Genomic DNA, 15,039 nt, shown 5'->3' with positions numbered 1-15,039 from the left:
GCCGAATCTGGAGTATTGTGTTCAGTTTTGGTCACCAAATTACAGGAAGGATATAAATAAGGTTGAAAGAGTGCAGAGAAGGTTTACAAGGATGTTGCCGGGACTTGAGAAACTGAGTTACAGAGAAAGGTTGAATAGGTTAGGACTTTATTCCCTGGAGCGTAGAAGAATGAGGGGAGATTTGATAGAGGTATATAAAATTAGCAGGCTTTTTCCACTGAGGCAAGGGGAGAAGAAAAACCAGAGGACATGGGTTAAGGGTGAGGGGGGAAAAGTTTAAAGGGAACATTGGGGGGGGCTTCTTCACACAGAGAGTGGTGGGAGTATGGAATGAGCTGCCAGACGAGGTGGTAAATGTGGGTTCTTTTTTAACATTTAAGAATAAATTGGACAGATACATGGATGGGAGGTGTATGGAGGGATATGGTCCGTGCGCAGGTCAGTGGGACTAGGCAGAAAATGGTTCGGCACAGCCAAGAAGGGCCAAAAGGCCTGTTTCTGTGCTGTAGTTTCTATGGTTCTAATTAAAAAAGACATTGATAAGCAGACTTGGCAAATGGAGACCATGCTGGCTGCCAAAGCCCAATTCTGTGAATCTGAATCAGGTATATTATCGCTGACATGCATTGTGAAATTTATTGTTTTGCGGCAGCATTCCAGTGCAATACCATAAATTACAACAAGAAATATAAATAAATACTGCTGTGCAAAATGAGCAAAATACTGAAATAGTATTCGTGGCTTCATGGACCATTCAGAAATTCAGAAATGAAGCTGATCCTAAAATGCTGAATGTGGGTCTTGCGTCTCCTGTACCTCCTCACTGATGGTAGTAATGAGAAAGGTAGTAAGGTGTCCTTAATGATGGATCCCACCTTCTTGAGAAGATGTCATGTGATGAAGCTAGTGCCAATCATCGAGCTAGTCTTATTCTGGTTGCCTACAGTTGGAGGGTGCTTTCTGAAGTAAGTATGTGCTGAGAGACCTGCTTCTGGTAGGAGTGGATGGCAGAGAGACATTTGGTGAAAGTAACTAGATACCAGCAGATCATATTGTTTTATTTTATGGAACATGTGACCATGTGAACATGGGCCAAAACCTTTCAGTCCCAAAGTATCAACTGCTTATTCCTTTCCATAGATGCTGCTTGACTTTCTGAGTTCCTTGAGCATTTTGTGCGTTACCCCAGGTTTCCAATAGCTGCAGAATTTATATATGCACGACTGTGTTATGACTGAGGTTCAGAATGGCTTTTCAGAATATAAACGTTTCAGAAAGTTTATATGCATGCAGCTAAATACCGCACAAGAAAGCTAGTCCAGTGGAAATCCTCATGACCTGTTTGTTTCACCAAGTTGTTTGTGTTCGCCAAGGCACCAAGGAATTACTTCACCTCGGAATTACTTCACCTCACAGCAATTCCTCCAACGATCATCTTCATTTAGTTGTCATAGTGTGTGTGTGTGTGTGTGTGTATATGAGATACCTGCAGTGTGTGTATGAGATAACATTGAAGTTTACAGGTGAACCCTGAGTTATCAGGCATAGGTCAAGTACTGGTAAATGGTGTGAGTTAGAGACAAGTGCTTGTCATGGGTGCATTGATCTGAAGGGTCTGTAATGTGCTGTGTGATTCTGGAAACTATGCATCATGACTTTTAAATCATTAGAATAGCTGCATTAAATACTTAATAAGAACTTTATAATAGTCAGGTTCAATTCCACCACTGTCTGTAAGAAGTTTATTTTACTTTGAGATACAGCACGGTAATAAACCATTCCAGTTCAACAAGTCGGCACCGCCCAATATGACCAATTAACTTACTAAGTCGTATGTCTTTGGAATGTGGGAGGACACCGGAGCACCCAGAGGAAACCCACAAGGTCACGGGGAGAATGTACATACTCCTTGCAGACAGTGGCAGGAATTGAATCCAGGTCACCGACATGACAATAGCACTACGCAAACCACTAAACTACCGTGCTGCCCAAAGTAAATTTCTGTGTTCTCCCCATGGCGGTGATTTTTCTGTCCAGTCCACCAATCTCTATCTTCTCTCCAGCACAGTATCAGTTTGTTTTCTTTACTCCTGATGAAGGGTCTTAGACATGAAATGGTAATGGTTTGTCTTTCCACAGGTACTGCCACACCAGAAATACTGCCTTATCTGAGCTGCTATTGCCTTTATCAGCTTGAACTAGTTTTGCCATTCTCCCATGACCTCTTCATTAACAAGGCATTTTCACCCACAGAACTGCCGCTCACTGGACGTTTTTTTGTTTTTCACACCGTTCTCTGTAAACTCTGGAAACTGTTGTATGTGAAGATCCTAGGAGATCAGCAGTTTCTGAGATATTCAAATCACCGCACCTGGCGCCAATAATCATTTTGTGGTCAGATGCATTTCGATCACATTTCTTCCCTGTTCTGAAGTTTGGTCTGAACAACAACTGAAGCTCTTGACCATCTCTGCATCTTTTTCTGCACTGAGTTGCTGCCACATGATTGGATGATTAGATATTTGCATTAATGAGCAGTTATACAGGTGGCCATTGATTGTATCTCTTCTTTTGTAGCTTAGTAATAAGACTATTTCTTTAACCTATGAAGCCTCCTCCAATTAAGTATAAGGTATAAATACTGTTTTAGAAGCATTACACTGTCATTTTAACTGATTAATCCAAAGACGCAAGAATTTTTTTTCCTTTGAGACTAAATTGTAACAGTAAATTTAAATCTTATGAGCAAAAACTGTGTTCACCAAAATGAGTAATCTGCTATTCATACAAGTGCTAATTATGGCTTAAGTTGTGCAGAATATTATAATCAATTTTACAATGGCATTTTACATGGTATGTTTAAATAAATTTGGATGTCCTTTGATACCATATGACCTGCAAGGAAAACTTGTTCCAAAACCAGAAAAGGCTTATTAATGTTATTTTGAAATAAATGAAGTTTTAAAATCAAACATTCTTTTAAATAATAATGGTTTTTATAGTTCCAGTTATTTTGACTTTTATATTAGTTTGCAGAAGAACAAATTGTCTTGAAATCAGTTTCAAAGGGGACTGCTTTGTATTTAGTACTTACTAATAAACCAGCTGTGATGTAGAACACATCTGGGAAGTTTGAGAGACAAAAAAAAACCTTCTTTTCCAAGGATTCAGCTACATTGGACTTTTTATTATTCCCAGTGTTCAGTTGAATTCAAGAAGCTGCCTCTTAAAACAGAATTAGCTACAAAACTAGATGGAATGCAATTTACAAGCAGTTTGTTCACATCCGTTCATTAGTTCTGGACTTCTTCACTTCCAAACAGTAAGTTAAAACATTAATGCATTGTGCACATATTAATCAACATTTTAAACATGCTTGTAATTGTGATACGAGCTTTAAAGAACAGTCTTTATACATAATTTGGTCTGACAATAAACAATCTCCATAGAAATTAATAATTAGAAGTTAGCAGGTCTGATCATCATAGTCGTAGCCTTCAGGGAATACCCTGAACCTTTCCAGTAGTACCATTTGATTCCATTGAATCTGTTTGTATTCTGCCCTGCTGAGTAGTATAATCCATTCAGGTTGGATGGGCCGCAAGCATCAAACCACCACCCTGCAAGATAAAGAGTGACATGCGTCAGGTTAGGTAGATGGTTGGAGATGCAGCTGTGTGCAACTCAAATTAAATCTGGCCTGTTCATTTACAAATGAAATAGTGAATTTTTAAGATGCTGTATTATACAAATCAATTTAATAAATACACTTTCAAGAAGATTGAAAGAATACAGCAAAAATTTACAAGGATGTTGTCAGAACTTGCAGACCTGAGTTATAAGGAAAGATTGAACATGTTAGGACTTTATTCCCTGGAGTGCAAGAGCATGAGGGGAGATTTGATAGAGGTATGCAAAATTATGTGGATTATAGATAGGGTAAATACAAGCAAACTCTTTCCACCGAGGATTGGGAGAGACTAGAACTAGAAGACATGAGTTAAGGGTGAAAGCGGAAATGTTTAAGGGAAGCATGAGGGGGAACTTCAGTGAGAGGGTGATAATAGTGTGGAAGAAGCTGCCAGTAGAAGTGGTGAAGTGGGTTTGGGATTGCAACATTTAAGAGAAGTTTGGATAGGTACATGGATGGGAAGGGAATGGAGGGCTATGGTCCAGATGCTGGTTGATGGGATGGCAGGATGATGGCATGGCACAGACTCGATGGCCTGAAGAGCTTATTTCTCTGCGGTAGTGCTCGATAACTCTGATTTTATGATTATTGATCATCTGGAAACATTGCATACAACTATTTTTTTGAAGATACAAATGTGCTATATTTCCTTTCTGAACACAAGCTGCTTTTGTAGTAGACTACTAATACTGACTATCTGTAGAATGATGATCAGCAAAGGTAATCTCTCCAGTTTATTCTATGATAAGATATAATCTACAAACATGCAAACCTGTCTCCAGTTGTATTAAGTCACTCCTCAAATTATCTATTGTATGTAGACAGTTCCGACAAGAACTGTCCTTTCTTATTCAAATAACAAGCCATGGGTGACAAAGGACATTAAGGACATCCTGAACGTTAAAAAGAGGTCGTTTAGAGATGGAAATAGGGAGGAGCTGAGGGCAATACAGAGGGACCTGAAAGCCAGGATCAGGGAGGCTAAAGACCGGTACAGGAGGAAGCTTGAGTGGAAACTCCAGCAGAACAACATGAGAGAGGTCTGGAGGGGGATGAGGACCATCACTAGGTTCCGGCAAACTAGCAACAGAGGAGCGGAAGGCAATGTGGACAGGGCCAATGAACTTAACTTGTTCTTTAACAGATTTGACATTGTGGACCCTGCCCATCCCACACATGAGCCATCTGTTGTCGGCCCCCAACCAACACACATTCCACTTTCCCCTTCTACCCCTCCTCACAGTCCCCCACCCTGCTGTCATGACTATACTCCTTCCCCACACGAAACTACCACGGTGGGCTTCACAGCTGAACAGGTGAGAAGACAGCTGAAACGTCTCAACCCAAGCAAGGCTGCAGGACCGGATGGTGTCAGTACCAGGGTGCTCAAAGCCCGTGCCCCTCAGCTATGTGGAGTACTTCGCCATGTATTCAACTTGAGTCTGAGGCTCCGGAGGGTTCCTGTACTGTGGAAGATGTCCTGCCTCGTCCCTGTGCCGAAGACGCCGCGCCCCAGCGGCCTCAATGACTACAGACCAGTGGCATTGACCTCCCACATCATGAAGACCCTGGAGAGACTTGTTCTGGAGCTGCTCCGGCCTATGGTCAGGCCACACTTAGATCCCCTCCAGTTCGCCTACCAGCCCCAACTAGGAGTTGAGGATGCCATCGTCTACCTGCTGAACCGTGTCTACGCCCACCTGGACAAGCCAGCGAGCACTGTGAGGGTCATGTTTTTTGACTTCTCCAGTGCATTCAACACCATCCGCCCTGCTCTGCTGGGGGAGAAGCTGACAGCGATGCAGGTGGGTGCTTCCCTGGTATCATGGATTCTAGACTACCTGACTGGCAGACCACAGTACGTGTGCTTGCAACACTGTGTCAGACAGGGTGATCAGCAGCACTGGGGCTCCACAGGGGACTGTCTTGTCTCCCTTTCTCTTCACCATTTACACCTTGGACTTCAACTACTGCACAGAGTCTTGTCATCTTCAGAAGTTTTTGGATGACTCTGCCATAGTTGGGTGCATCAGCAAGGGAGGTGAGGCTGAGTACAGGGCTACTGTAGGAAACTTTGTCACATGGTGTGAGCAGAATTATCTGCAGCTTAATGTGAAAAAGACTAAGGAGCTGGTGGTAGACCTGAGGAGAGCTAAGGTACTGGTGACCCCTGTTTCCATCCAGGGGGTCAGTGTGGACATGGTGGAGGATTACAAATACCTGGGGATTCGAATTGACAATAAACTGGACTGGTCAAAGAACACTGAGGCTGTCTACAAGAAGGGTCAGAGCCGTCTCTATTTCCTGAGGAGACTGAGGTCCTTTAACATCTGCCGGACGATGCTGAGGATGTTCTACAAGTCTGTGGTGGCCAGTGCTATCATGTTTGCTGTTGTGTGCTGGGGCAGCAGGCTGAGGGTAGCAGACACCAACAGAATCAACAAACTCATTCGTAAGGCCAGTGATGTTGTGGGGATGGAACTGGACTCTCTCACGGTGGTGTCTGAAAAGAGGATGCTGTCTAAGTTGCATGCCATCTTGGTCAATGTCTCCCATCCACTGCATAATGTACTAGTTGGGTACAGGAGTACATTCAGCCAGAGACTCATTCCACTGAGATGCAGCACATAGGAAGCCATTCCTGCCTGTGGCCATCAAACTTTACAACTCCTCCCTTGGAAGGTCAGACACCCTGAGCCAATAGGCTGGTCCCGGTCTTATTTCATAATTTACTGGCATAATTTACATATTACTATTTAACTATTTATGGTTCTATTACTATTTATTATTTACGATGCAACTGTAACGAAAACCAATTTCCCCCGGGATCAATAAAGTATGACTATGACTATGGCTATGACTAGAAGAGTTAAGACTCAGATTCAGTCTTATGTTCTGGCTACATATCTTTCAAACATTCAAAAACATCAGTAGAAAGTGTGGTAACTGTTTTATAATTTTTATAGGGTTGTCAATTAGATTCTTTCTATTGATGGATAAGATCTAAAGATACAAATAAGTACCATAACTAGCTGATGCAATGACTCTAACTATCGTCTTCACTCACCTCCACTGAATTCACAGAACATAGAACACTACAGAACAGTATAGACTCTTAGGCCCACAATGTTCTGCCAACCCTTTAACCTACTCTAAAAGCAATCTAACCTTTGCCTCCCAAATAGCCCTGTTTTTCTCTCATTTATAACCATATAACCATATAACAATTACAGCACAGAAACAGGCCATCTCGGCCCTTCTAGTCCGTGCCGGACTCTTACTCTCACCTAGTCCCACTGACCTGCACTCAGCCCATAACCCTCTATTCCTTTCCTGTCCATATCGCTGTCCAATTTAACTTTAAATGACAACATCGAACCTGCTTCAACCACTTCTGCTGGAAGCTCGTTCCACACAGCTACCACTCTCTGAGTAAAGAAGTTCTCCCTCATGTTACCCCTAAACTTTTGCCCTATAACTCTGAACTCATGTCCTCTTGTTTGAATCTCCCCCACTCTCAATGGAAAAAGCCTATCCACATCAACTCTATCTATCCCCCTCATAATTTTAAATACCTCTATCAAGTCCCCCCTCAACCTTCTACGCTCGAAAGAATAAAGACCTAATTTGTTCAACCTTTTGCTGTAACTTAGGAGATGAAACCTAGGCAACATTTTAGTAAATCTCCTCTGTACTCTCTCAATTTTATTGACATCTTTCTTATTCGGTGACCAGAACTGTATACAATACTCCAAATTTGGCCTTACCAATGCCTTGTACAATTTCAACATTACATCCCAACTCCTATACTCAATGCTCTGATTTATAAAGGCCAGCAGACCAAAAGCTTTCTTCACCACCCTATCCACACGAGACTCCACCTTCAGGGAACTATGCACCATTATTCCTCGATCCCTCTGTTCTACTGCATTCTTCAATGCCCTACCATTTACCATGTATGTCCTATTTTGATTACTCTTACCAAAATGTAGCACCTCACATTTATCAGCATTAAACTCCTTCTGCCATCTTTCAGCCCACTCTTCTAAGTGGTCTAAATCTCTCTGCAAGCTTTGAAAACCTTCTTCATGACCCACAACTCCACCTATCTTAGTATCATCTGCATACTTACTAATCCAATTTACTACAACATCATACAGATAATTAATATATATGACAAACAACACTGGACCCAGTACAGATCCCTGAGGTTTAGTCATCAGAGACAATTCTGCTGTCCCTGACTTCCTATATCCTACAATCAGAGCACTGGACTGCCCTATCTACTGCCTCCATTACCAACTCCTAAGTTAATCAAAGATGTCCATATTAGATTCCCTAATATGAATGCCTCTACCATCACCCTTAGGTTGATACCTCTGCCACATACTCCTGCATTCCTCCTTAAAGATGCCCCCTTGAATAATCCTTTTCTGCCCTGGGGAAAAAGTCTCTGGCTGTCCATTCAATATATGCTTCTTATCATCTTGTACACCTGTATCATTCATTGCTGTTGCTGCCTCCTCACAATTCCTCAATTTTTAATTTATTTCTTGAAAAAACACACATTTTATTCTCATTTTCTCTGTGCATAATTCCAAACCTGCAGCACCCAAATCCAAGCAGTCTAATTCCTGTCTCATAAATACTGTATCTCCTTTTTCTTGACTCCTCTACGAGCAGTCCAGCCTTGTATTCATTTAATTAGGTCTGTGGGTCTTTGATTGTCCTTCAGAATTTTAGCATTTCATCCAAACCTAAACTGTTTGTCACTATTATAATATTTATAATTTATTACTTCCTGTACCTAATAAAGTGGCCACTGCCTGTATGTGGTCTTCTTTTGCTGTAGACTATCCACTTCCAGGTTTGACATGCTGTGCATTCAGGGATGCTGTTGTAACACGTGGTTTTTTGAGTTGATCACTGTCTTGTCATCTTGAACACATTAGGCCATTCTCCCTCATTAACACGGTGCTTTCACCCATAGATTTGCCGCTCACTGGATGATTTGTTTTTTGCACCTTTCTTTATAAACTTGACTATTGTGAGTGAAAATCCCAGGAGATCAGCAGTTTCTGAGATATGCAAACTACTTTGTCTAGCAACAACAATCATTTCCATAGTGAAAATCACTTAAATCACATTTTTTCCCCCATTCCAGTGTTTGGTTTGACCACCAACTAAACCTCTTGACCATGTCTGCATGCTTTTATACATTGAGTTGTTGCTACATGATTAGACATTTGCATTAACAAGAGGTGTACCTAATAAAGTGGCCACAGTGCACAGCCGTCAAGTTTAGTATGACCATTATCTCTATCCTAAGTAAGTGTCTAATACAAGGGCCATAATTTAATGGAGAAAAGGAGTTGGAGTATGCCTTACGTGCCTGATTAAATTTTTTGAGGATTTGACTAAACACATTGAAGGAAAAGCAGTAGATGTAGCGTATATGGATTTCAGCAAGGTATTTGATAAGGTACCCTATGCAAGGCTTATTGAGAAAGTAAGGAGGCATGGGATCCAAGGGGACCTTGCTTTGTGTATCCAGAATCAGCTTGCCCACAGAAGGCAAAGAGTGGTTGTAGACGGGTCATATTCTGCATGGAGTTTGGTGACCAGTGGTGTGCCTCAGGAATCTGTTCTGGGGCCCCTACTCTTCGTGATTTTCTTTCTTTTTCCAATATTTTTATTAAATTTATTGAATTTCATATACATAGTTCAGAATCATAAGGATACTTATTATAAATCAAAATAAGGTAGCATATAATGCACTATATATATATATAGATATCATACTGATACAATCACGGTATCCCATATTCATGATTCATGATCAATGAAATAAAATAAATTGAATTATGAAATACAATAATATGGTTAATTATATTATAAAGAAATTCTACACCCACTACCAAGACAAAGCTGGTTGGTTTAAAAAAAACAACAAGAAAAGAGTACTTTACCATATAGTGTCTTATAATAATAGCCCAGATCTATATTTTAATAACAATAACATTGCAAAGATTTTCAAAAATAGTTCAGAAAGGGTCCCCATAACGTTTGAAAATCTTGATTAGAATCAGAAATCAAACAACGAATCTTCTCTAAATTTAAACATGCCATAACATCACATAACCATTGAGAATGTGTGTGTGGGGGGGCGGGGGGCAATCTCCTTCCACTTAAGCAAGATGGCCCTCCTTGCCATAAGAGAAATAAAAGCCAGTACCCGCAAATGAGAGGGCTCCAAAATTGTGGCTCTTTCCTCAATAATACCAAGTAAGGCAGTTAAAGGATTGGGCTTAAAATTAACTTTAAAAAGTACAGAAAAAGTTTGGAATACATCTTTCCAATATTTTTCAAGGCTTGAGCATGACCAAACATATGAATTAATGAAGCCTCTCCATTATTACATCTGTCACAATAAGGAGATATATCTGCAAAAAAATGAGAGAGCTTGTCTTCAGACATATGAGTCCTGTGTACCACTTTAAATTGTAGGAGGGAATGACGAGCACGTAATGATGAAGAATTAACCATTTTGAAAATAGCCCTCCAGGTCTCATCAGAAAATGAAGTCTGTAAATCCTTTTCCCAATCTTTTTTAATTTTGTCTAAAGGAGCCACATGATTTTTATAAATGACCTGGATGAGGAAGTGGAGGGATGGGTTAGTAAATTTGCTGATGACACAAAGGTTGGAGGTGCTGTGGATAGTGTGAAGGGCTGTCAGAGGTTACAGCGGGACATCGATAGGTTGCAAAACTGGGCTGAGAAGTGGCAGATGGAGTTCAACCCACATAAGTATGAGGTGGTTCATTTTGTTAGGTCAAATATGATGGCAGAATATAGTATTAATGGTAAGACTCTTGGAAGTGTGGAGGATCAAGCGGGATCTTGGGATCCGAGTACATAGGACACTCAAAGCTACTGCGTAGGTTGACTGTGTGGTTAAGAAGGCATACGATGCATTGGCCTTCATCGACCATGGGATTGAATTTAAGAACTGAGAGGTAACGTTACAGCTATATAGGACCCTGGTCAGACCCCACTTGGGAGTACTGTGCTCAGTTCTGGTCACCTCACTACAGGAATGATGTTGCCTGGTTTGGGGATTATGCTTTATGAGAATAGATTGAGTGAACTCGGCCTTTTCTCCTTGGAGTGACGGAGGATGACAGGTGACCTTATAGAGGTGTATAAGATGATGAGAGGCATTGATTGTGTGGATAGTCAGAGGCTTTTTCCCAGAGCTGAAATGGCTAGCACGAGAGGGCATAGTTTTAAGGTGCTTGGAAGTAGGTACAGAGGAAATGTCAGGGGTAAGTTTTTTTACGCAGAGAATGGTGAGTGCATGGAATGGGATGCCAGTGATGGTGGTGGAGGTGAATATGACAGGGTCTTTTAAGAGACTCCTGGAATAAGTACATGGGGCTTAGAAAAATATAGGGTTATGGGTAACCCCCAGTAATTTCTGAAGTAAGTACATGTTCGGCACAGCTTTGTGGGCCGAAAAGCCTGTATTGTGCTGTAGATTTTCTATGTTTCTATTCACATTGACTTGTAAGGTTGCAGGAGATTACAATATAACAAGTGCAAAGTCATGAAGGAAATTAAACAAGAGAATAAGATGGTAGATTGGAAAATTATTTGGGGGCGAGACTAGTAGCCACAAAGAAATTGAGCAAATGAGCTGCTGTTTTGATCTGGATCAACATTTTGACAACTGAGTCAGGACGCTTTGGACAAAGAGCAATGTAAGGATGGTTCAGAAAGGTTTATTTGGAGTGGTCAAATGTGTCAGGGTGCAAATAAATTCAAGTGAGATATCAAGAGTGTAAAATAGGTCCCATTCAACCTGTGAATGTTGCTCAGCGAGGTAATGGGATTGGTGGTGATCATAGGCCCCAAAGGCATTGTCTAAATCTTAAATCAATAAAGTTAGTTTATTTTATTAGTCTAATCTAATTTTAGCAGAGCATGTCTGAGCTGCATGTCGTTCAAAAGAATGTGATTGATTGCTCTTTATTGACTAAACCTTGATAATCAGTTCTAATATCTCCCAATTTGAGTCATTGCCAAATTCTATAACACTCACATGAAGCACAATGGAGCCTTTTGCCACATTGAATACTTTACCTAAATATTTTATTATTATACAAAGATGAAAGAAGTTAATCAACAGGCCAGGGAACTTAAGAATATTGAAGGCTTTGGTAAGAGTTTGTATGATGACCATCTGTCCCCAGTAACAGCAGAAGGATTGACAGCCAGAGAGCAGGTGAAAGAAGAAGATTTATTTGTTTGCACAGTTAGATTTCAATAGTTGCCAGATATGTAGATTGGAGCAGATTCAGTAGTAATTCTCAGGCTCGAAAATTTCTTCAGCTCTAGCTTATTGATGACATGACAAGCTAATGAAAGGAATGAGTTGAAAATGGACTCCGTAGCTATGAATATATTTCCAGTAATCTCTTTCAGTTACTTCTGCTGAATCTTCCTTAGAAAACATACAAGCTTGATGTATTTCCTTTATATGTTTAATATTAAAAACACTCTTGGCAATAAAAAAAATAGGAACTGTATCTTGGAAGGAAAGTAGCCAAGAGTAATTCAGAGAATCGGCAAGGGAGCAAGTACGGAGAATACTGTATGCATCTGAACCATGTAAAATGTCCAGTCAGGAATCTCTAAGTGAAGTTTCATGTTGATATATTCCCTTTACCTCCTGGCTTTAATTAAACAATAGTAATAATGATGAATGGCCATCTTGCTTTGTACATGATGTAGTGCGGAACTGATGTTTATCACAACATTGAGCTGCCTCTGCTGAATTATTTCTAACTGCAGACCATGAGATTAGAAGGGGCAGGACATGCAGGAGAAGGGAAAGATGCGTAAAAGGAAAATGGGGAAAGAGGAGGGCACTCTGTGCAAGGTTATGTGCAGGTTACAGTTCTGACACCAGCCATCACATTCCACTGTCATTATTTGTAGGAAGTTGGATAATGATTCAGCAAGGTGAATTGAAGCCACCTTCCCACCACTATCTCTATTTCCACAGTTCCATGGAAACTACCACCCAGAGATAAAATGTACAATATTTATTATTTAGAATGCAGGGGTTGTTCATGGAGAGACCAGTGATGCCTCATGAGGTCAACTTGATCTCCTAAATTTAAATTCGGAGAAGTATTCCATTCAGTAGATAGCACATTGTGGATACCGGCCCATCTTGTATTGGCTCATGTTCTGAAGATAATCTGATCGGATGTGCATGTGATGACTAAAGCAATGAATGTAGCCTTAAATATAATTTGTAATACATAAAGTTTGACTTCCTTTTGGCAACGTGTTGTGCAGCGAAAAATATGAAATTGGTGTCCATTTGCAGTGAAGTTTAGGTAGTTTACTGCTGAAAATCAAAGAAAGCTGAAGATGAAGCAATAGTAAATCAAGGCAACTGGACTTGCTGTGTTGTCTAGGTTGCAAGTCCAGTTTTCTTGATATACAATGACCTGGATGAATGAGCACTTTCATAGACGTAATGCTGAAGATGCTTCAAATCTGAAATAAAAACAGGAAATGCTGGAAGAGAAACAGGGTTCAGCTCTCAGATGGAAAAGCCTTCATCAGAACTCTTACTTGACTGAAACAGTTCCTGAGGGGTTTGGACTGAGTGGTTCTGACAAGGATCTTTATTCTTGTGGCAGAGTCTTGAACTAGGAGTCACTGTTTTAGAAATAATGGGTACCCTAGTTAACACAAATGAGGCAACCTTCTCCCTGAGGGTTGTGTGTTTGAAACTTGCTGAAACCATAATGAGAACTTTTGAATATCTAAAGGCAGAATCTTGAGAAGGAAGTGAATGGTTAGCATGGAGTTGTGACTGTTGCCAAATCAGCCACCATTTCAGTAAATGGTTGAACAGGCTTGAAGGAGCAAACAGTCAAAACCTTCCTGTTTCATGGTTGCATGTTTGGTTACTTTGGATACAGCATGGTATGGGAATGAATACAGCATAGTAAATTTAAATGCGCAGGTCCTGAACTTGGAGACTTGTCCAAAATTAAGTTATTCTATTATCAAAGTACATACATATATCTCACCATAATCAACCCAGAGATTCGTTTTCTAGCGGGCATTCACAGTAAATGCAAGAAACACAATAGAATGAATGAAAGACTGCACTCACTCAACAGGATGGATAAATATTCAATGTGCAACAGGCAGCAAAATGTCCAATTACAAAAAGAAAGAAAAAAATTAAGTGATAAATAAATAAGTGTAGGGTTATCAGTAATGTTAACTGCTGATGTAATGGTTTCTCTGTAATAGTGATGTTTGGGTTATAACTACAGATAACAGCTAACCAATGGGAGAGATGTTATTCTTTCTTATATGTCTGGGAACTGGTTTTTTGCGGGCTTTCGGTCGAGGAGGAACGAGAGGAAGGACGTGTGTGGAGAGTGGGCAGACTACCGGACAGCGGAGACGGGAATCCAAGGGTCCGAGTGTCAGCGGCATTTTCGGCAGAGGTTGTTTGTGGAAGAATACCTGCTGTGTGAGCTCCAACGATTTATTGTGCATGCATGAACTATTTTATTAAAGTGGCGGCTATTTATTTTATATTCTGTTTCTCTACTAACCACATTGCCAAAGTAAGAGTTATAAACTGTAATCCTTTAATCACATATTGTGTACTGTCTGATATTTTGCGTTGTGGGTTCGTACTGGGATACATTACACAGCATCCACACAAACGTGATTACTCAGTTTGGCAGGGCCGACGGCTGCCAAACTTAGACGAACACGAGTTAATTGAGCCTGAGGGTTACATAAGCAATAAAAATGGAGAATATAAGATAAAGAGTCCTTGAAAGTGAGTCCATTGGTTGTAGGAATGGTGATTGGTGAGTGAAGTTATCTCCTCTGGCTCAACAGCCTGATGGTTGAGGGGTAATAATTGTTCCTGAACCTGGTGGTGAGAGTCCTGAGGCTCCTGTACCTTCCTCCTAATCGCAACGAGAGTAGAGCGTGGCCTGGTGATTGGGGTCCTTGATGATGGGTGCTGCTTTCCTACTACAGCGCTCCTTGTAGATGTGCTCAATGTTGGGGAAGGCTTTACGTGTGATAGGCTGAACTATATCCACAACTTTTTGTAGGCATTTCCATTCAAAGGTATTGGTGTTTCCTTACCAGGCCGTGAAGCAACCATTCAATAGACGTACACATCTACAGAAGTTTATCGAAGTTTTAGATGACATGCCAAATCTGTGCAAACTTCTAAGAAAGTAGAGGTGCTGCCATGCTTTTTTCATAATGGCATTTACAGGACAGATC

General features: G+C 40.7%; 2 protein-coding genes across 3 annotated transcripts in view; one reads left to right on the top strand and one right to left on the bottom strand.

The window, feature by feature from the left end:
* Positions 1–15,039, top strand: part of mcph1 (microcephalin 1) — a 292,116-nt gene that overhangs the window by 86,455 nt on the left and 190,622 nt on the right. The gene's annotated exons all lie outside the window — the stretch shown is intronic.
* Positions 3,177–15,039, bottom strand: part of angpt2a (angiopoietin 2a) — a 101,015-nt gene continuing 89,152 nt past the window's right edge. Inside the window, exon 9 of the mRNA XM_063038940.1 lies at positions 3,177–3,620. Within this exon, the coding sequence (XP_062895010.1) occupies positions 3,460–3,620 (161 nt within the window). The 3' untranslated portion in view covers positions 3,177–3,459. The remainder of the gene's footprint in view (positions 3,621–15,039) is intronic.

The sequence above is a fragment of the Mobula hypostoma genome, chromosome 2 (assembly GCF_963921235.1).
Source record: "Mobula hypostoma chromosome 2, sMobHyp1.1, whole genome shotgun sequence".
NCBI classification, from domain to species: Eukaryota; Metazoa; Chordata; class Chondrichthyes; order Myliobatiformes; family Myliobatidae; genus Mobula; species Mobula hypostoma.
Note: the sequence above shows the minus strand (reverse complement) of the source record. Positions and strands in the feature narration are given on the sequence as shown.